Below are 20,916 nucleotides of genomic sequence, written 5' to 3'. Positions count from 1 at the left end.
GAGTACTTTATTCCAGTGGTTTGTCACTTTGTAAGTGGTATAAGCTGAATCAGAAAAAGGCCCTCTTATTCCAGAACAAGTGTGTCCACACGGGGGGGTGTCACCAGCAATGCCATGTTGATATAATTATACTGGTATAGCTAGTCAATTTCCGCACTTAGACAAGCCCTAAGAAGAGCTGCTGGCTGTTAAACCAGAGCCCATTGAGGCAATTACGCTTAGGCTAAGGGGGGAAACTAAAGAGCAACGTGATGTTACTGCTCCTCGCCGAGCTGGGAGATCTGCCCATGTGGTTCTGTTGGCCCCTATCAGCCTGGAATACTTAGAACAATGTCCAGGCCCCAAGACAGCGGCGGTGCCTGGAGGCACATGCTCTCCCCTAACCTTGATCTGCCCTCCCCGCCCTGAGACCACGAAGTCCAACTGTCCAGCCCCTGGGACCATGCAGCCTGGCTGGACCCTACAGAGGCAGCCTTGAGAATGCAGAACCCTGGACCTGCTACCTCTGAAGAATTATGAATGGGCCAAGTCGCACCGTGGCACCTCCCCTTTGTAGTTGCATGGAAACTGGTTATTCCTGGAGCTAATTAGCAGGCTAATGGGAACTGACAAAGGAACAGTCCATCCAGTCCTGATCCTCGCTCCAACAACCACCAGCCTTCAGCGGAAGGCAAGGCAGTGACACTGTGTAGGGCCATAGATGGAGGAGGTGGGGGATTCCCACCCCATGTCCTGAGGCTTTCTTAGCCCAGCTCGGGTTCAAGCAGCTGTTCCTAGAAATATTGCTTTTCTATCTGACTCTCTAAGGCCTTGTCTGCACCAGGGGAATTCTCAATAAACCTTCCCACCATTCGATTCCACTGCGCTTAACAACGGTAAGAGCCTTGCTGGGGTTGGGCCCCTGGTTTCCTCTGCTGCGTGCCCACACGACCTGCTTTGAGCAGTGTTATGAGGGGTGGTGTTCAGGGCAAGCCGTCTGTCAGGCCTAGAGTCCCCAGCATTGCTTGGACGGGTGCCACTGGACTGGGGTTAGCAATGGAGGGCTTCAGTGTCCCCTCTCCTCTAGGGAATCCGCTTGTGACTGCCAACTGCTCCCCTCCCCCATTACAGGCTCCAACCAACGTTCTTCTGTAGGGATCTCAGGCAACAACTCCTTCTCTCCGCCAGTCGCCAGGCCTCAAGATTTGGGGACTGATCCAAAGCCATTGAAGTCTGTGGCAAGGCTCCCGCTGACTCCACAGGGCTTTGAATCAAGCTGTCTATGCAGTACTAGATCTTACTTTCCCTTCCCAGGCCTGTGGTCAGTGTTGTTCCTTCCTTCCTTCAAAACTGTGTCCAGTTTTGGGCCCCACACTACAAGAAGGATGTGGATAAATTGGAGAGAGTCCAGCGAAGGGCAACAAAAATGATTAGGGGTCTGGAACACATGACTTATGAGGAGAGGCTGAGGGAACTGGGATTGTTTAGTCTGCAGAAGAGAAGAATGAGGGGGGATTTGATAGCTGCTTTCAACTACCTGAGAGGTGGTTCCAGAGAGGATGGTTCTAGACTATTCTCAGTGGTAGAAGAGGACAGGACAAGGAGTAATGGTCTCAAGTTGCAGTGGGGGAGGTTTAGGTTGGATATTAGGAAAAACTTTTTCACTAGGAGGGTGGTGAAACACTGGAATGCGTTACCTAGGGAGGTGGTAGAATCTCCTTCCTTAGAAGTTTTTAAGGTCAGGCTTGACAAACCCCTGGCTGGGATGATTTAATTGGGGATTGGTCCTGCTTTGAGCAGGGGGTTGGACTAGATGACCTCCTGAGGTCCCTTCCAACCCTGATATTCTATGATTCTATGATTCCTCCTGGCCCCCAGCTTTCCCTCGGTGCCTCCCCAATATCTGCCACTGCTCCTGGCAATAACAGCAAGTCACGTTCACTTGGGTGGATCAGCAGCAAGAAAGTTACCGTCGGCCTTCAAGCTGTCACCTCAGCCCTTATTGAGATGAGTGGGTGCACGTCACACTTCCCGGAGCGCTTGTGTCAGGGTGTCTCCAGCCGGCAGGGTTTATCTCCACAGCCAGAACAACAACTTTTAAAATAAAATACATTCTGCAGAAACGGATGGGAGCTGAGGTCGTCCAAACCCCCAGCATAGCACTGTCCCGGTGAAGAAGGCCAGTCATTATGACTGGTGCAGGTAGCGATGCCTGGAGTTGAAGAAGCCTGACACTTTCCATTGCAAGATCCTGTTTTCAGATCCTTGATTGTAGTCTTGTGCATTCCCAAGCGTTAGCTTAGTCTTTGATGGTGTGAAATTTACCAGATGATGCTGGTGAGTGAATCTCTGCCAACTGCTCTCTCATATGGGCCTCCCCAGGAACACCACCGGCAGCTCATAAATTATAAATCACCCTGATGCTTCTGGTAGGGGATGTTGCCTGGAGGCCTGTCTTCTCCTGCTAAACTGTTCTGCTTATAAAGGTGAAGCCATTCAAATGAAGACTCCCCATTCCAGACCTTGAGGAAGCAATTAAGGAGCAATGATGCAAATATTTGTGCTGCAGTCGGAGGGGTTGGCTAATTGCCTCCCCTTAAATCTGTTATCCCAGGCTTTTGTCCTGGAGTCAAATTAACTCTTTGCACTCCCAGCCCCCTCCTGTTAATGAATAAAGAGGAAATTGTGGAGCAAATGATGGAAAGATTTGAAAGAGATAGAGGCTGCCCTGCATTTGCTAGCTAGACTTGGTCTGCAGCACTCCTGCAACACCGATGCTAGGATGTAGTCAGGTGGACCATCGGTGTCCTCTCTCTGTGGTCTAGATGAGCCTAGGGCCAGATCCTCAGCTGCTGTAAACAGACGTAGCTTTATTGAATTAAGTGGAGCTGTCAGGATCTCACCCACAGTGGTTAAAATACTGGTGTCCTGCCTGTAACAGCACTCCCACCATCCCCTACTGCGCCAATGGGAAAGCTGAAGAAAAATGCCAATTGTAGGCAAAGCCAAAGTAGGTTTAGTTCCTATTTTGTGACAATGTTATGAGCTTCCTCAGGGAGACTTGCTGGTATATTGAATTGCAACACTTAACATTTGAACCCCCAAATGCAATGCCAGTCTCCTTCCTACCGAAAATCCTCAATGAAGGTAATGTTACTGATGACGTTATTTAATCTCAAAGGGCTTTTACCTTCCATGTTGGCTCACAATCACTTTCTTTAAGCTTTAAATATTCCTCAATTTCTTGTGACTGTTTAATCTGCCTAACTTTAAACTTCTCATTGCTTAGATACTACGCCGATGGATAGATATAAATACTGCTGCCAACTGTCAAGACAATGAATGAGACAATGCCCCTGATAAAAATGTAACACGGTATTAGATAATAAACAGTATTAGATAATAATGGTCCCAAATGCTTCCTATTATATTGTGGTGATCTGGGGCTAGAACACTGGCGGGTTTTTTTTAAATAGAAATATGGGCCTTGAATGAATTTGGCCTAATGTGCTAATTCAGATTAAGATCTTTCTGGTATGGCTCAGCCTTCACTTTCCAGAGCGTGTCAGTTGAGGGCCTGCCAGTTTGAGACTTTAACATTCCATGTTCTGTCTGCTGTCCCTGGATGTTTAAAAATCTCTTGGCAGTTTTCATATTTGTAGCGGTTTGTCCAATATTTACCAAAACATTTCCCTCCTACTCCTGTTCTGTAGGGTGTTCGTGTCAGTTGATCTCCTGGTTGGTGCACTCCAGAAGTGGGCAGCCATTCGGGGTGGTTTCCTCAAGTCCCTGTCCACTTTGGGGGTCCAGAAGCTAGAAAGCGGCTATGTTTATTTAAACTAAAAATCTTATTTACCTCTCCAATTAAGTTTCTTTTTCTCTTTCCCCTTCTTTCTCTTGTCAATGTTATTCCTTCAACCAACAGGGAGTTTCCATCCCATCTCAACCTAACTTTTAGAATTAACTGAAAATAGTTCTTTGGTAACATCCACTTCCTTTTTTGTGTGACCAACTTTTTAATTAACCTTATGTAACTTCAGTTACAAAAGAGGAACCTTTTGGGGGGTGCCATTTCAGCTACTTGCCAGGTGGTGGCGCTTTTTAATACTGTAGTCCTGTCTGGGATAAATCAGAGATGCTGATCCAGTAAGAAGTTTGGGGGTGGTGGTGGGTATTGGTGGGATTTGTTCATTACGTTGTATTCCATGTAGATTTGATTGTAAATTGGTTCTGGATTCAGTGTGGGGTCTTGATCTGGTACGGGCCATTTTAGTACCTGCCTGTTGCTCTGTGAAAAATAATGGAAGTGGGATTAGCTTGAAGTGTCCCCTATACAGCAATGTGCATTGTTCAATATAAAGTAGCTGAGATCAGCTGCGGGCAGTACCCACGCTCTGTATTCCCTTGAGTAGGTGATCATTTTTCTGCCTGTCTTAGGAACAGGTTTATATGGCCCCTCTTATCAGCGTATCTGAGCGCTTTATGATCTTTTAAAATATTTGATCCCCACAGTACCCCTGAGAGGTAGGGATTATTGCCATGTTGCCAATAAAGAATTGAGGGACAGAGGGTACGTCCACACGGAGATAAAAGCCTCGGAACCCGAGTTAGCTGACCCAAAGCAGCTGCCGGATTTTTATCCCCACGATGATGTAGACATACCCCGAGAGGCTCAGGCTCAGAAACCAGTGGGAGCTAGATGCCAACACGCCTTTGAGGATCTGGGGTCATGCATAGCGCTCTAACCGCTGCACCATCCTCCTTTCACCTCCCACTCCGGAAGCACTGAGAGTTCTTGGACCCTAGTTCATCTTCATGACAGGACATTAGCTGCATTTGAGAAGAAATTTAGTTCTTTAGTGGAAATAAGAGTATTCTCTGGAAGGATGAATGGACGTAAAGCAGAAGGCTTCCAAGCATGTGTCAGTCCAAAACTGAATGGGGAAGAGGGTGCAAATGACAGCTGGAGCGTGTTGCCTGAGTTTAAAACAAGACAGGGAAGTACCAAAGTGTTCTTTAGTATTTAAAGGTTTCAGAGTAACAGCCGTGTTAGTCTGTATTCGCAAAAAGAAAAGGAGTATTTGTGGCACCTTAGAGACTAACCAATTTATTTGAGCATAAGCTTTCGTGAGCTACAGCTCACTTCATCGGATGCTCAAATAAATTGGTTAGTCTCTAAGGTGCCACAAGTACTCCTTTTCTTTTAGTATTTAAAGAACAAATCAATATATGCTCCATGCACAGCATTCCACCAAGAGATTTGCCTGGGAATTTGCAAACTCCATCTTTGTATTAATGGGAGAAACTTCATGCCTTGAACAGGCCTTTCCTCTCTAACTACTGTAATCCTATGTGTTTGTTTCTTAAATGACATGCTACATCCAACAGCCTCTGATATTCAACCAACCAACCACACACCATGCAAATTTAAACCTTTTTACAAAAACAAATACACATGATGACACAAATAGTCAAAAAATATTAAAATAGTGTCATTTGCAAGCTCTATTGCGACAGCATAGGCTCCGCGGTGTGGACATAGGCGTAATAAGTGTCCCTTGACTATGCTGCCCTAGAAATTTATTCTGCCACTGTGGGAACGCCGCCTCCCTGAACACAGTTAGCTAGGCCTACAGTGCTCTTCTGTCTGCGGAGCTGCGTCTACCCTGGGGGCTTTGTCAGCACGGTTATATTGGGCAGGGGGGTTTTGTTTTTATATCCCAGCCTGACAGAGGCTCTGTAGTAGACATAGGCTATGTACAGCCCCGTGCACAACAGTGCCCAGCTCTCAGCTGGGACCTCTCAGTACAATATAAACAATCAACTCATGAGTAAGTCAGGCAACTAACTTTGCAGAAAAGTGAGTATACACTGAACACACTACTCTGAGGCAGGATCCACCGCTCCCACAGCATCAGCCGCTGAACTACAGGCTAAAAGTCTCTCAAACGCTTGCTTTTACTTTGCAGGCCTTCAGCGCTCCTTAGATCGCCAAGCGTTTTGTTTGTTTTTTTTGAAGCAAAGCAAAGCTAGCCTTGTTTGTAGGGAGGGAAAAGGAGTCACAGACAGGTCAAGCCCGAGTCGGTACCAGAGCTGGGGAAGAGGACTCAGGGCTCTTTCATCCACAGCTGCCCTAAATCTGCTAGGGCTGAAAGATTAGCCAGGGGGTTTGTGTCAGCGTTGGGGGCGGTCACTTTGGGCGTGTTTCTAGTGCAGGGGAGAGTCAATTGCTCTTTCAGTGCCGGCGAGTAAACGCTCCCTGACGCTGCCCCCGGGAAGTGGGCTGCGGTGGGACCCCCAGGGCCGGCCAGGGCTTGGGGCCGTCGGCTGCTCCGCCGTGCCGCGGCCGGGGCCGGGAGGGAGCTGCCGCCGGAACAGCTGAGCTGGGCGGCGCGCCGCGGTGATTTACACGGGCGCGCCCCGCCCATTATGCAAATCCCAGCCCCCTGGTTGGGGGTCCGCGTGCCGGTGGCGGGGCCAGCCGCTGCAGACGGGATATAAGGCGGTGGGGGAACAATGCACCGGAGTCCCAGCTCGGCCGCTGTGATCGCGGGAGGCGGCCCCGGGGGTGCAGGCTGCAGCCAGAGCGAGCCGCCCGCTTGGAGCCACCGCAGGACGCCGCTGGGGAAAGGTGACTCCAGGGGGGTGGGTCCTGGGGCTGGGCCCCCCCGCTCAGGGGCTGTAGTTTGGTGACCCTGGGAAACTTGGAGGCAGCGCGGCTCCCCCCCCCCCCCCCCCCCCAGCGCCTCTGCCTTGCTCCAAGCCGGCCAGCAGGGACCGACCTGCTTGTCACTTACCCGCCCCACGTGCGTGGGGGGCCGCTGGGCGGCGGGTGGGTGGGAGCAGCTCCGCGCGTGGGGGTGCGCAATGGTCTCCATGGGGGGGGGTGACTCCGGTTTAGGGCTTTGGGGTCTCTTGTGGGCGCGGTCAGCTCCCCGGTGGGTGGGGGATTGGGACCCCCTTGGTGGCTGCCTTCAATGGGGACGTGATGACACACGGGAAGATGCCGCGAACGCCCCGTCATTACAGATTGGGGGGTGGCCACGCTACAGTGGCTGATGTTGGGGTGTTTCCCTGCCTGGCTTGGGGCGGGGGCTTACCCCCCCCCGGGTTAGGAGCGTGCCCTTGCCTGCATGATGCTGACCCTGCGCTTTGGGATCCCCAGGCGTCCCGCTCCCGAGATGGAGTTCGACTCTTACCAGCATTACTTCTACGACCACGACTCGGAGGAGGATTTCTACCGATCCACCGCCCCCAGCGAAGACATCTGGAAGAAATTCGAGCTGGTGCCCACTCCCCCCACGTCGCCCCTGTGCAGCGCGGCAGGGAAAGCCTGTTGCCCCGGGGCAGAGGAGAGGTCAGACTGGCTCTCCCACTGCTGCCTGGCCGGGGAGGAGCCGGAGTATCTGATCGGCACCGGGGAGATCTTCGGGAACCTGAGCGCCTTCGTCCTCCAGGATTGCATGTGGAGCGGCTTCTCCGCCCGGGAGAGACTGGAGAAAGTTATGACCGAGAAACTCTCCACGGGCACGCAAAGGGTTAATCCGCCCAAGCCCTCCTTTGCCCAGGAGTTCGGGTTCAACAACTCGGTGAGCGAGTGCGTGGATCCTGCTGCCGTCTTCCCCTGCCCCTTGGCCGAGAACAAACCCCCCCCCGCCGCCGCCCCCGGGGCCGAGAGGCGCTGTGATTCTGGTAAGGGAGTAGCAGAACGACCCACGCGTTCCCTTGCTCCAAATCAGGGTGTGGGCTGGTCCCAGCAACCCAGTGAACTTCCCGCTTTCTCCAGCATTGCAAAACCGCTCTCCCGTTCACACACGGGTGTTGGTAAACAGTCTGGGACCGGCGCTCTGGAAGCCCAGCCCCCTTTTGTGGGGACTCCAAGCTAGCGTAAAGCCCACGGACAAGAACAAAGGGAAGCTGAACCGTCTCTTTCCCGCTAGGATTTTTGCTGGGGAAACCCCTGCCCTTTGCAGGGAGGGGGTGGCCCTGGAGGGACCCCGGATTCCAGATTTCTGCTGCTTTAAAAAAAAAAAATCTTTCCCTCCTGCTGCGAGACAGCGCTGGGGAACGCGCTCTGAGCCTGGAAGCTCGCTGCCTGGGGAAGTTTGCAGCTCGCTTTAGATCCTGTTGCAATGCTTTCCATCGCAGCCATATTGCTGTTCTTTCGGCTTGATTTGGAGCACCCAGCCTGAGGTGCTCTCCCATGACTAGGTTTCAGCTGATCGGGCCGCTCCCCTTTGCAGCCTGGCAAGGAAAGTCTGTCTCTGAGGGCCTCCTAGGTCATAAGGCAAAATCTGTTTGTGGGCTTTGGCCGTCACAAAATAATTGTTCGTCTCTGGGGTCATCCCGCGTACTGGTATGTGGGGGGGAGGCAAGCGACTAGATGCATCTCCTAATTCTTCGTAGCACCCTAGCGCTGCCTCTGCAAAAGGGTCCTGTCTCCTTGGCCCTGTCCAGTCTCCCAATCTAGGGAAACTGGTCTAAATACTAGACTGAGGCTTGAAGGTGAAAAGTGATAAAGGGAATGGTGTGTCAAGCCACCAAAACTAAGTCTGAACCTTGATCTGTAGGGGTGGAAGTTTCATGCATGCAATTCTTTAATTTTTTTTTTTTAAAAAAGCCCTTGTCTTAAATTTGTTGCTTAATGGTAGGCAAAAATCCTCCCAAATCAGCAATTTTTTTTCTGCTCCTTCTAGAAATGAACAGTTGGCGGTGGTGTGATTTCAATACACCTAAACTCGGGGCAAGATTTAAATGACTGCCCTCTGAAACGAAGGGGGTATGGTGGAAGTGCTGACACAATCTTGGGGGTGCAGGGCTAGACACCTCATTATCTCACCCTAATACTAGTCTGACTGATGAATCAGGGATGAGTAATTTGGTTATGACTCATTCCAGGGATGAGGATAGCTGGGCCAAGAAGCACCTTTAGGACTAAGATTTAATTACATTAGGATGATGGAGATAGTAAGGAGGCTGCGGGATCTAAAGGGCTTAATCTCAATTAGTGGGGGGGATGGACGGACGACTGAATTCATTATTTCTACTTTCATGTTGCTACTTTGCTGACCTGCTCTTTACCTGATCTGAATCCAGGGCCCTTGAGCACATGCTCCTGTCCACATGGTCCCAGAACAAAAAGCAACAGATTGTAGCAAACAATGAGGGGGGCCCTCAGTGAGTGACTCAGGCATTGGCCAATGAGGGGTGGGAAGCTTTGCAGTAGCAACATTCCAACTGCCTGCTGAGGCAGCCAATGGCCACCTGGCTGGGAGGTGGGGCCCAGCCCGTCAGATTTTTATTAATGGAGAAATGATACTATTGTCTACACAATGGAAGTTTGTGACAAAAGAAGGGCATAAAAAGTGCACCATACAAAGCAACCAGGAAATAGCATTGAATATCAGGAGGGGTGGGGGTGTGTGTGTTCTAAAACAATAAAACCACAGTAGCAAATTCTAGACTGCTGATCACCAAGTGGTGCAAGACCTCTGAAGGATAATCTCTCTAGCATTAGGGGCACATGGGAGACGATGCGGTCTAATGCATAGAGCGGAGGATTGGGAGTCGAGCCCTGGGTGCCTCTCCTCTGATTTAACAATAATCTGTTGGCATGAATAGTATTGGCAAAATGCAAAAAGACAGACCTCCACTATCTGCTAGGCTAGAGCTTCACTCTGTGTCGAGGGTCTTATTCCCTGATGAGCTGCGTGACCGTGGGCAAGTATATTAAACAGCTCTGCCTCTGTTTCCCCAACTGTGAAATGAAGGCAATACCCATCTCAGTGAAGTGTTTTGACCGAGTGAAAGGCATTGCTAATGCAATGTATTACTAAGCCAGTTGGAATGCCATGCGCAAGGGATATGTGCTTTCTTTTGAGCTTCACAATCTCTTTGGGAAAGACCAAGTGACTTTGGGAAGTGGCGGGGAGTGAATTTATAGTAGCTGCTGTAATTCATGGATGGCTAGAGTGGAGTTTTAAAGAGTTGGGTCTGTTCCTCTGTTTACAGCTTTGATAACCTTTCCCCTCCAACCCTTTCTTTAAGGTTGAACATGTTTAGAGGTGGTGAGGGGAGGAATGTTAAATGGTGGATGGCTTAGAGGTTCATTGAGCTGATGGCAAAATGTCCCCTCTCCCCACTGTGTAAGAGGGGAGGATTGTCTCTCTCCATCTTCTCTCTTTTCCCCTCCTCTCCCCATTCAGCTGGAGGGGGGGGAATACCAGGGTGGGGGATGAATAGGATTTATAACTTGTGAAAAGTAACAAAAAGTCACTAAAGTGCGAAGCTGCAGTGAACAGGAACAAAGGGCAACTCAGCCCCCAGATCCCTCATTTACAATTCCAATGGGCCATGAAAGAGCCCGACAAGCAGGAGGGGGGGGGGAGATCTTCAACTCTGTCCCCAGCCACTAAGGCTCTTGCTCCCCTCCTTTCTGCTGGGGGAGGTGAGGACTGGTGCAGCAGTGGGAGCTGGGGTGCAGGAATTTCTTGCCTGTTGGGTCTTTGCTCTTAATGAGTGTTGCCCATAGTGTGTAAGGGAAACAGTAAAAAAAAATCCACATCCCATTTCCTGGGACACGGAGCCTGAAGCTAAGGAGAGAAATCTCAGTCCTATGACTGGGATTAGGTGATGTGGGATCGACCATTTCAATCATCCTTCTGGGAGCAGAATTGTTTTGTTCAATGCACTGCGGGATCCATGCAATATGATCCTCTTCCTGATAAGTTTAACCTAATCTCCAGAACATAAAAAGGTACTGGAGATCCATGCACCAGGCATGGTGCTGCACCATGGTCTCTTCCTTGGGCATGTCGCTGCGCCATTCTAAGAGGCTGGGCCAAGGGGTAGCTGAAGGGAATAGTTGAATGATTCCAAGTGATGGGTTGTTTTGCTTGCGTCTGTTTTGAACAGAGGGTGAAGAGATTGATGTGGTGACAGTAGAGAAGAGACAATCGCTCAGCATGAGGAAGCCGGTCACCATCACGGTGCGAGCCGACCCCCTGGACCCCTGCATGAAACACTTCCACATCTCCATCCATCAGCAACAGCACAACTATGCTGCCCGCTCTCCACCAGACGCCTGCTCCCAGGAGGAGGCCTCGGAGAAGGAGATCAAGGAGGAGCCCCTGAGCAGCCCAGAGCAAGCCACAGAGAGTTCATTGCCTGAGCCTTGCTTGCTGAAAACCGGGAGCGCCCCGAGCTCAGATAGCGAGGACATGGCCAAGAGGAAAAACCACAACTACTTAGAACGCAAGCGGCGAAACGATCTGCGCTCACGCTTCCTGGCACTGAGGGATCAGGTCCCCGGTCTGGCTAACTGTCCCAAAACCCCCAAAGTGGTGATCCTGAGCAAAGCTTCAGAGTACCTGCAGTCGCTAGTTAGTGCAGAGAGGAGGATGGCTGCAGAGAAAAGGCAGCTGAAGTTGAAACAGCATCAGCTGCTGAAACGAATCACCCATCTCAAGGGACGTTAGCTACCAAAAACTCGACACCTTTCCAATATTGATTTGCACATTTTTGGTTATTGTGAAACCTCCAAACTACATATCCCAGAATGCACTGCAGCCAGCGCACACAAATATGGCTTGCGTTCTAGGAAATTTAAACTGTGTGTGCGGGGGGTGGGTTCTTTGTCTCCCTTATCCACGTCTGGTCTTGGGTTCCTCCTTTAACAGAGCAGGGAGTTGCCAGCTGTGGGCTGAGTTAACTCTTAGCCTTTGGGGATGCTGGTATGTTGGCACCGGAGTAATGTAGACACTGGATTTTGCAAGACCCTTGGGCTGAAATTTTCAAAAGTGACCATTGAGTTTTGGGTGTCTCATTTTGAGGGTGTCCAGCTTGAAGCACCTGGGCCCTGACTTCCAGAGATGCTGAGCATCTGAACAGAGATGTGGAACAATGCCTGCTGAGGCCTACAGGAGGTGCCTCTGAACTTCAGGCCTCAGATGCCTGAAATTGGGCACTCAAAAATTGAGGCCATTTTCCAAAATAAGGGCCCGAGTGGACAACCCTAACCTAGAGATGGCAGGATCCTCCTTCAGACAGATAGGACCTGTCACTGAATCCAACTATTCTGTGAATTTACTTTCATACACACAATTTTGGGTGGATCACTAACATGGCCGTTGCTGCCATGCACCTAGTAAGTTTGATTCCACTCCTGTCATTCAACCCAACCCCAGCACCGGTTCCCCTGATGTGGTACTCTTCCACCATCCCTTCCCTAACCCACCCTCGGTGTCTGTACTGGTCCGCCTCCCCAGTCACTAGCCGGCACAACATCCCACATCCTATTCTAAATCAGGGGGGACTGAGAACATGTGCCCAACACATCCCCTCCAGAAGAAGTCATTACATTCTCAAGTGGCTCCCACTCCACTGCACCTGGGTAGAGAGAATCTAGGCCAGGGTGTTCAGATCCAGAATGCAAGGGGGTTGCAATCCAGTGGTCCAGTTTGGGTCCATCTCTCTAGAAGCAGTGACAGTTAGGGACTGCCTAGAGGTGGGTTGGGGCCAGGGCTGCTGTTAAAGACCCTTTTTCTCCCAGGGGTGGGTGGATGCATGGATAAACTCCTATCACTGGAGAAGAACCAAGACCAGCTTGACATGGGCTATACCTCACTTTCTTACCACTTTACACAGTAGCTCGTCTTGAGGTTTGTGTTCTAGAAGCTGCTGCTGTAACTGCCTGAGTCTTGTACTGGAGGACCTTTTTTTTAATACTGTATTTTTGTACAACTTTTTGGAAGAGTATTGTTAAAGATTTGTCTCTTTTGTAAACCTTTTTTTGGGGGGAGTGTGTGCATTGTCCCTGCTGCAGCGTGGAGAGTATGTGTTTGGGGGATGGCGTGTTCCTGATGCCTTTCTAGGGGAGTCCAAGAAGGGTCCTATGTTCTGATTTACTGTTTGGAATTTAAGTGAGAGATTCCTCATGGGATGATGTTAGCTGGGGCCCAGCTCCTCAAGCAGTACAATGGGCTATTGAATGGGGTTTCTCTCTCTCTTGCAATGAGGGTGAAAATTATCCTGTTTGCCTGACTTTCACATATTCCCCAAAAGCAGGCTCTTAGGAGCTGTGCTGCCGAAGATCCCAGGTGTAGCCCAGGACTGACAGCAAGGACTGATCTAATTGCTGCCTGGAGTTACTTTGTCTTTACTAGAAAAGGAGTACTTGTGGCACCTTAGAGACTAACCAATTTATTTGAGCATGAGCTTTCGTGAGCTACAGCTCACTTCATCATTCATGAAGTGAGCTGTAGCTCACGAAAGCTCATGCTCAAATAAATTGGTTAGTCTCTAAGGTGCCACAAGTACTCCTTTTCTTTTTGCGAATACAGACTAACACGGCTGTTCCTCTGAAACCTGTCTTTACTAGGTGGGTAGGCGCCACCTCTTTGAAGGGATCTGATCAGACCTTAACCTCTTTTTTGTTTGCTGACCTGCAGCTATACTCCCTGAAATAGCATTTGTTCAGCTGGCCAAGTGTTGCCTTCTCTCCTCCCCACAAGTCTCCCTCTGATGTGAATACTAACCAGTTGACTCAGGGACTGAGGGGGAGAGGAGTAGGACCAGTGGCCTTCGTCTCCCTTGGCACTGGTGGGGCTGACCCTCTACTTTGCAGCAGAGATGCACAGAGCAGCCAGTGAGCTGTCTGGCTCCTAACTGACCTATTGAGAAACTTTAGAGTTAACACTGTGGTCGGATTTAGCACTTTCTTCATTACCTCACACTTCATAAATAAATAAGTTACAAAGACAGACTGGATTGGCTTCTTCCATAGAGTTGTTCTAGGGGGGGTAACTGCCACTTGCAGCTGCCCTAACTAACTTACTTGCCCAGCGTTGAGCCTTCTTGGGGCCCCGTAGAAGGGAACAGTGGGATTGTTATTGCATGAGCGGTTGAGATGAGCTATAAGCAATGCACGAAGCTAAGGAGGGCTGCTGTGACCCAGCTCCCTTTGTGTGGACAGTCTCACAAAATTTAAAATGTGGAATGGCTACAGCAGAAGGTCCTTGGAAACATCACCTGGAGTAATTTCTCTTTAAGTGGTTTTATTGAGGAAGAGGGGCTGAGAGCTGAGTTCCTCTAATGAGGGACTCAATGTAATTTTAAACTCTTCTAATGGCACTACAGAACAGTCAGCATGTGGAATTCACTGCCCCTGAAGGTCATCAAGATGAATATGATGATGAATTGTCAGTGAGTAACTAGAGGAAAGCTCAGATGGGGAATGAAATTGCTTGCTGGGGTGGGAGGGGGGTGAGACTTCCCTTTAGGGGCTACTAAAGAATTCCCTACATCCCCATATGCAGAGTTTGAAATATTTTTTTACCTTAATTTGAAGCATGTTTATTACTCATGAACAATCCCAGGTTATTGGTTTTAACTCCTGGAGGCAAAATCCTGTACTAAATGCAATGGAGCGCAGGCATCATGTTACTGCTAAGGCAGAGTCTAGAATGGGGCCAAAATGCCATTTCAAGAGAGGTTTAGTTGTCTGAATGGAGGAAGTCTTTTAAAGAATGATTAATCAATCAAGAGCTTAAAATGCTCCTTTTGGTTCCTGAAATAGCTGTCATGTTTTACACTTCTATTGTGTGTTGCATCAGATGAGGTCAAAGCATTGTACAGACACCAGAGTTCAACTTTCCGTACTCTGCCGTGACTTGCTAATGGTTACATAGCAAAACTGGGAGTCAAACTCAGGTGTTCTGACTCCTAATCCCTTGCTCTCACCTCTTCACAAAACACTATGGTAAATAATATAGGTTCAAAGTGTCTAGATTTATTTCTACAGGAGTGTTCCAAGGGGCAGGGTGGGAAGGAATAGATGCAAAAAGAACAGGAGTACTTGTGGCACTTTAGAGACTAATAAATTTATTAGAGCATAAGCTTTCGTGGGCTTCAGCCCACTTCATCAGATGCATAGAACTGAACATATAGTAAGAAGTGTGTGTATGTGTATATATACACACACACATAAATACAGAGAAGGTGAAAGTTGCCATAAAACTGTAAGAGGCTAATTAATTTAGATGAGCTATTATCAGCAGGAGAAAAAAACGTTTGTAGTGATAATCAAGATGCACTCTTCAATGAAGCAGTAGTGGGTTGAGTTGATCCTCTTATTCATACAGAGTCTGCTTGTCCCAGAGCATGACAAGAAAAAGATGGAAGGTGGGATTTTTACATGAATCTTTGTGAGTTAGCACAAGTTTAATTGAAAGTCAATGGGGACTTGTGCTGCTAAGCCATTTAGGCACCTAACTCTGATTGATTTCAGTGGCAGTTAGGAGCCTAAATACCTTTGAGGATCTGGGGTTTTAAATGCTTTTGCAAATCTCACCCAGAGACTCCATTTAGTTCAGTTTAGCGGTTGGATCGTACACAGGCAAAAACCAACTTCTGGAGGCAGCATCTCTGTAAAGTAGTGCACTGAGTTGGCTTGGAAGCATAAGTGCTGGAACTAAGGGTGCTGGGGGGGTACTGTCGCACATTCTGGCTTGAAGTAGAAGTAACAAGCCAAATACATGGTTTCTGCCTTCAATATAAAAATGATTTCAGCACCACTGCTCGGAAGGCTACAAAAGTACTGGACCGTAATTAGATGAGACAGCACTGTAAGACCACAGAAGTGAGGTCAGGATAACTTTTAAACCAAAGTGCAAAAGCCTGTAGAGATGTAGAAATTCATTATATGCCTGTTTAGAGGGAGAACAGCTGAGCTAGATCTGGCTAGGGATAAGTCTGAGCATATTACAAAAATATTAGGGTTGCATAAAACACTCAGACATCAAATCACAACCCACTGTTGAAGAGGATGGTTAGTGGAGTAAGCATCATGTTTGAAATAGACCCACTGGAAGCACAGGTTAAAAATACATCAGGATTAACTAAACCTGACATCTACTCAGAGCAGACAAACCAAATAAAGTGTGCATGGATGAGTGGGTCTCTTGAATGAAGCTTTCTGTGTACACATTAAAGATGCCAGAGTATTTGTATAAGGATGGTGTTTTGCTCTGTTAAAATTACCTACAGAGAGGTTTTTAAAGGGGTTTCTGGGGTTTTTTTTTTGGGGGGGGGGCAGAGGCTTAATGACAGAAGGCATGAAAGATATTTAAATGAAACAAACGAGCTGTTTGTGTTTGGAAGTTACAAGTTGTTCTGGGATCAGTCAATTTGAAATCTAGTCAATTTCAAAACCAAGTTTAAAAGTAAATGTAGATGTTAGACCTGTCCCTGAATCTTCCTGCCATTTTTGTCAGTTTTCAAGTACAGCTTCCTACCCTTAAAAATGCTTTTCCTAGTATTACTACATGAAGGACCCATGGCAACTGACATTAGAAGGTAAATATGGAAACTGACTATACACACAGTGCTGCCAAAAGCCCATAATAAACAAAGGGAGAGCATATTTCCCCCTATAATCTCCTTCAGCAATCAGACTCTCGGGTGTTAACTGTAATAATAGTAAACTGTTACAGACAAAAGCCAAATTTTTAAGTTCACATTGTCCTGTTAACACCAAGCCTTTTAGGGGGTCACCCCAATTCATATTGCATGTATTCTACCATTCCCTGGACCATGCTTTTCTCTGCAGCTGTAACTGGTTTACTACACTCTTGCAAAATTCTTCTTGTACAGGGTGAGTAATTTGTTCTGGGTGAGTAAAGAATCATGTTTTTTTCCATGCTTATCATGCTGAAGGGTGGCGTGTGGGGGTTTGCGCCTGGGTTGGTAAAGTTTGTGACAGTGTGGCAAACCTGCTATAATCTCATCTTCTCCAATGACATGTCTCCTTGCTGCCTCTTGCTTTCCCTGTTGCTATGCCAAAAGATGTATGTTGCTAGGATAAGAGCCATTTCTGCTCCCTCTTCCATATCTGTTGCTGCAGTAGAAGTCACAGAACCCCCTCTGTTACCTTGGTAACAGTCTCCTCCTACTGTTTCCCTGGTAACAGTCTCCCCATCTTTCTCTTCCTTCTTCTCTCTGTTGCTACAGTAACAGTTGCCTGCTCCCCATCTCTCCCTGTTGCCTGTGTTGCAGCTTTAGCTCTTTATCCCTCTGTAGGGCCTGCACTCAGTCACCAGGGTAACATTTCCTCTGTTGCTATGGTAACATTCTCCCACTCCCCCCCCAGTCCGCTTCTCACCTTCCCTTCTACCTCTCCGCTTCCCTGGTGCTAGACTGCCAGTGCCCCCCCCCACCCCATAACTTAGCCTTAAGGGAGACCCCTGTAGGGGCTTCGTGCTCTCACTGCCGGGGGGAAGGTCATGCTCCGGCCCGGGCGCTGGTCTCTAGGGATGGGACATGTCTGGGGGATGGTTACCTGGGGTGCGGTCGGGCGCTGGTCTCTAGGGATGGGACATGTCTGGGGGATGTTTACCTGGGGTACGGTCGGGCGCTGGGTCTAGGGATGGGACATGTCTGGGGGATGGTTACCCGGGGTACGGTCGGGCGCTGGTCTCTAGGGATGGGACATGTCCAGGGGATGGTTACCCGGGGTGCGGTCGGGCGCTGGTCTCTAGGGATGGGACATGTCTGGGGGATGGTTACCCGGGGTGCGGTCGGGCGCTGGTCTCTAGGGATGGGACATGTCTGGGGGATGGTTACCCGGGGTGCGGTCGGGCGCTGGTCTCTAGGGATGGGACATGTCTGGGGGATGGTTACCCGGGGTGTGGTTGGGCGCTGGTCTCTGGGGACGGGACAAGTCTGGGGGATGGTTACCCGGGGTACGGTCGGGTGCTGGTCTCTGGGGATGGGACATGTCTGGGGGATGGTTACCCGTGGTACGGTCGGGCGCTGGGTCTAGGGATGGGACATGTCTGGGGGATGGTTAGCCGGGGTGCGGTCGGGCGCTGGGTCTAGGGATGGGACATGTCTGGGGGATGGTTACCCGGGGTGCGGTCGGACGCTGGTCTCTAGGGATGGGACATGTCTGGGGGATGGTAACCCGGGGTATGGTCGGGCGCTGGTCTCTAGGGATGGGACATGTCTGGGGGATGGTTACCCGCGGTGCGGTCGGGCGCTGGGTCTAGGGATGGGACATGTCTGGGGGATGGTTACCCGGGGTACGGTCGGGCGCTGGGTCTAGGGATGGGACATGTCTGGGGGATGGTTACCCGCGGTACGGTCGGGCGCTGGGTCTAGGGATGGGACATGTCTGGGGGATGGTTACCCGGGGTGCGGTCGGGCGCTGGTCTCTAGGGATGGGACATGTCTGGGGGATGGTTACCCGGGGTGCGGTCGGGCGCTGGTCTCTGGGGATGGGACGTGTCTGGGGGATGGTTACCCGGGGTGCGGTCGGGCGCTGGTCTCTGGGGATGGGACATGTCTGGGGGATGGTTACCCGGGGTGCGGTCGGGCGCTGGTCTCTGGGGATGGGACGTGTCTGGGGGATGGTTACCCGGGGTGCGGTCGGGCGCTGGTCTCTGGGGATGGGACATGTCCGGGGGATGGTTACCCGGGGTGCGGTCGGGCGCTGGTCTCTGGGGATGGGACATGTCCGGGGGATGGTTACCCGGGGTGCGGTCGGGCGCTGGGTCTAGGGATGGGACGTGTCTGGGGGATGGTTACCCGCGGTGCGGTCGGGCGCTGGGTCTAGGGGTGGGACGTGTCCGGGGGATGGTTACCCGCGGTGCGGTCGGGCGCTGGGTCTAGGGATGGGACGTGTCCGGGGGATGGTTACCCGGGGTGCGGTCGGGCGCTGGTCTCTGGGGATGGGACGTGTCCGGGGGATGGTTACCCGGGGTGCGGTCGGGCGCTGGTCTCTAGGGATGGGACATGTCTGGGGGATGGTTACCCGCGGTGCGGTCGGGCGCTGGGTCTAGGGATGGGACATGTCTGGGGGATGGTTACCCGGGGTACGGTCGGGCGCTGGGTCTAGGGATGGGACATGTCTGGGGGATGGTTACCCGCGGTGCGGTCGGGCGCTGGGTCTAGGGGTGGGACGTGTCCGGGGGATGGTTACCCGCGGTGCGGTCGGGCGCTGGGTCTAGGGATGGGACGTGTCCGGGGGATGGTTACCCGGGGTGCGGTCGGGCGCTGGTCTCTGGGGATGGGACATGTCCGGGGGATGGTTACCCGGGGTGCGGTCGGGCGCTGGTCTCTGGGGATGGGACATGTCCGGGGGATGGTTATCCGGGGTGCGGTCGGGCGCTGGGTCTAGGGATGGGACGTGTCTGGGGGATGGTTACCCGGGGTGCGGTCGGGCGCTGGTCTCTGGGGATGGGACGTGTCCGGGGGATGGTTACCCGGGGTGCGGTCGGGCGCTGGTCTCTGGGGATGGGACATGTCCGGGGGATGGTTACCCGGGGTGCGGTCGGGCGCTGGTCTCTGGGGATGGGACGTGTCCGGGGGATGGTTACCCGGGGTGCGGTCGGGCGCTGGTCTCTGGGGATGGGACGTGTCCGGGGGATGGTTACCCGGGGTGCGGTCGGGCGCTGGTCTCTGGGGATGGGACGTGTCCGGGGGATGGTTACCCGGGGTGCGGTCGGGCGCTGGTCTCTGGGGATGGGACGTGTCCGGGGGATGGTTACCCGGGGTGCGGTCGGGCGCTGGTCTCTGGGGATGGGACGTGTCCGGGGGATGGTTACCCGGGGTGCGGTCGGGCGCTGGTCTCTGGGGATGGGACGTGTCCGGGGGATGGTTACCCGGGGTGCGGTCGGGCGCTGGTCTCTGGGGATGGGACGTGTCCGGGGGATGGTTACCCGGGGTACGGTCGGGCGCTGGTCTCTGGGGATGGGACGTGTCCGGGGGATGGTTACCCGGGGTGCGGTCGGGCGCTGGTCTCTGGGGATGGGACGTGTCCGGGGGATGGTTACCCGGGGTGCGGTCGGGCGCTGGTCTCTGGGGATGGGACGTGTCCGGGGGATGGTTACCCGGGGTGCGGTCGGGCGCTGGTCTCTGGGGATGGGACGTGTCCGGGGGATGGTTACCCGGGGTGCGGTCGGGCGCTGGTCTCTGGGGATGGGACGTGTCTGGGGGATGGTTACCCGGGGTGCGGTCGGGCGCTGGTCTCTGGGGATGGGACGTGTCCGGGGGATGGTTACCCGGGGTGCGGTCGGACGCTGGGTCTAGGGATGGGACGTGTCCGGGGGATGGTTACCCGGGGTGCGGTCGGGCGCTGGTCTCTGGGGATGGGACGTGTCCGGGGGATGGTTACCCGGGGTGCGGTCGGGCGCTGGTCTCTGGGGATGGGACGTGTCCGGGGGATGGTTACCCGGGGTGCGGTCGGGCGCTGGTCTCTGGGGATGGGACGTGTCCGGGGGATGGTTACCCGGGGTGCGGTCGGGCGCTGGTCTCTGGGGATGGGACGTGTCCGGGGGATGGTTACCCGGGGTGCGGTCGGGCGCTGGTCTCTGGGGATGGGACATGTCTGGGGGATGGTTACCCGGGGTACGGTCGGGCGCTGGTCTCTGGGGATGGGACGTGTCCGGGGGATGGTTACCCGGGGTGCGGTCGGGCGCTGGTCTCTGGGGATGGGACATGTCTGGGGGATGGTTACCCGGGGTGCGGTCGGACGCTGGGTCTAGGGATGGGACGTGTCCGGGGGATGGTTACCCGGGGTGCGGTCGGGCGCTGGTCTCTGGGGATGGGACATGTCTGGGGGATGGTTACCCGGGGTACGGTCGGGCGCTGGTCTCTGGGGATGGGACGTGTCCGGGGGATGGTTACCCGTGGTGCGGTCGGGCGCTGGTCTCTAGGGATGGGACATGTCCGGGGGATGGTTACCCGGGGTGCGGTCGGGCGCTGGTCTCTGGGGATGGGACGTGTCCGGGGGATGGTTACCCGGGGTGCGGTCGGGCGCTGGTCTCTGGGGATGGGACGTGTCCGGGGGATGGTTACCCGGGGTGCGGTTGGGCGCTGGTCTCTGGGGATGGGACGTGTCCGGGGGATGGTTACCCGGGGTGCGGTCGGGCGCTGGTCTCT

General features: G+C 52.2%; 1 protein-coding gene across 1 annotated transcript; it reads left to right on the top strand.

Annotated features, from left to right (window-relative positions):
* The first annotated feature begins 6,483 nt into the window (after window positions 1–6,483).
* Window positions 6,484–12,762, top strand: MYCL (MYCL proto-oncogene, bHLH transcription factor). Its single transcript, XM_048826014.2, has 3 exons — window positions 6,484–6,610; window positions 7,145–7,671; window positions 10,894–12,762. The coding sequence occupies exons 2-3, from the start codon at window positions 7,161–7,163 to the stop codon at window positions 11,454–11,456; spliced, it is 1,074 nt and encodes a 357-aa protein (XP_048681971.2). The 5' UTR covers window positions 6,484–6,610; window positions 7,145–7,160; the 3' UTR covers window positions 11,457–12,762.
* Window positions 12,763–20,916: the final 8,154 nt, after the last annotated feature.

This window comes from Caretta caretta, chromosome 19 (assembly GCF_965140235.1).
Source record: "Caretta caretta isolate rCarCar2 chromosome 19, rCarCar1.hap1, whole genome shotgun sequence".
NCBI lineage: Eukaryota > Metazoa > Chordata > Testudines > Cheloniidae > Caretta > Caretta caretta.
This window is presented reverse-complemented; position numbering and strand designations above follow the sequence as displayed.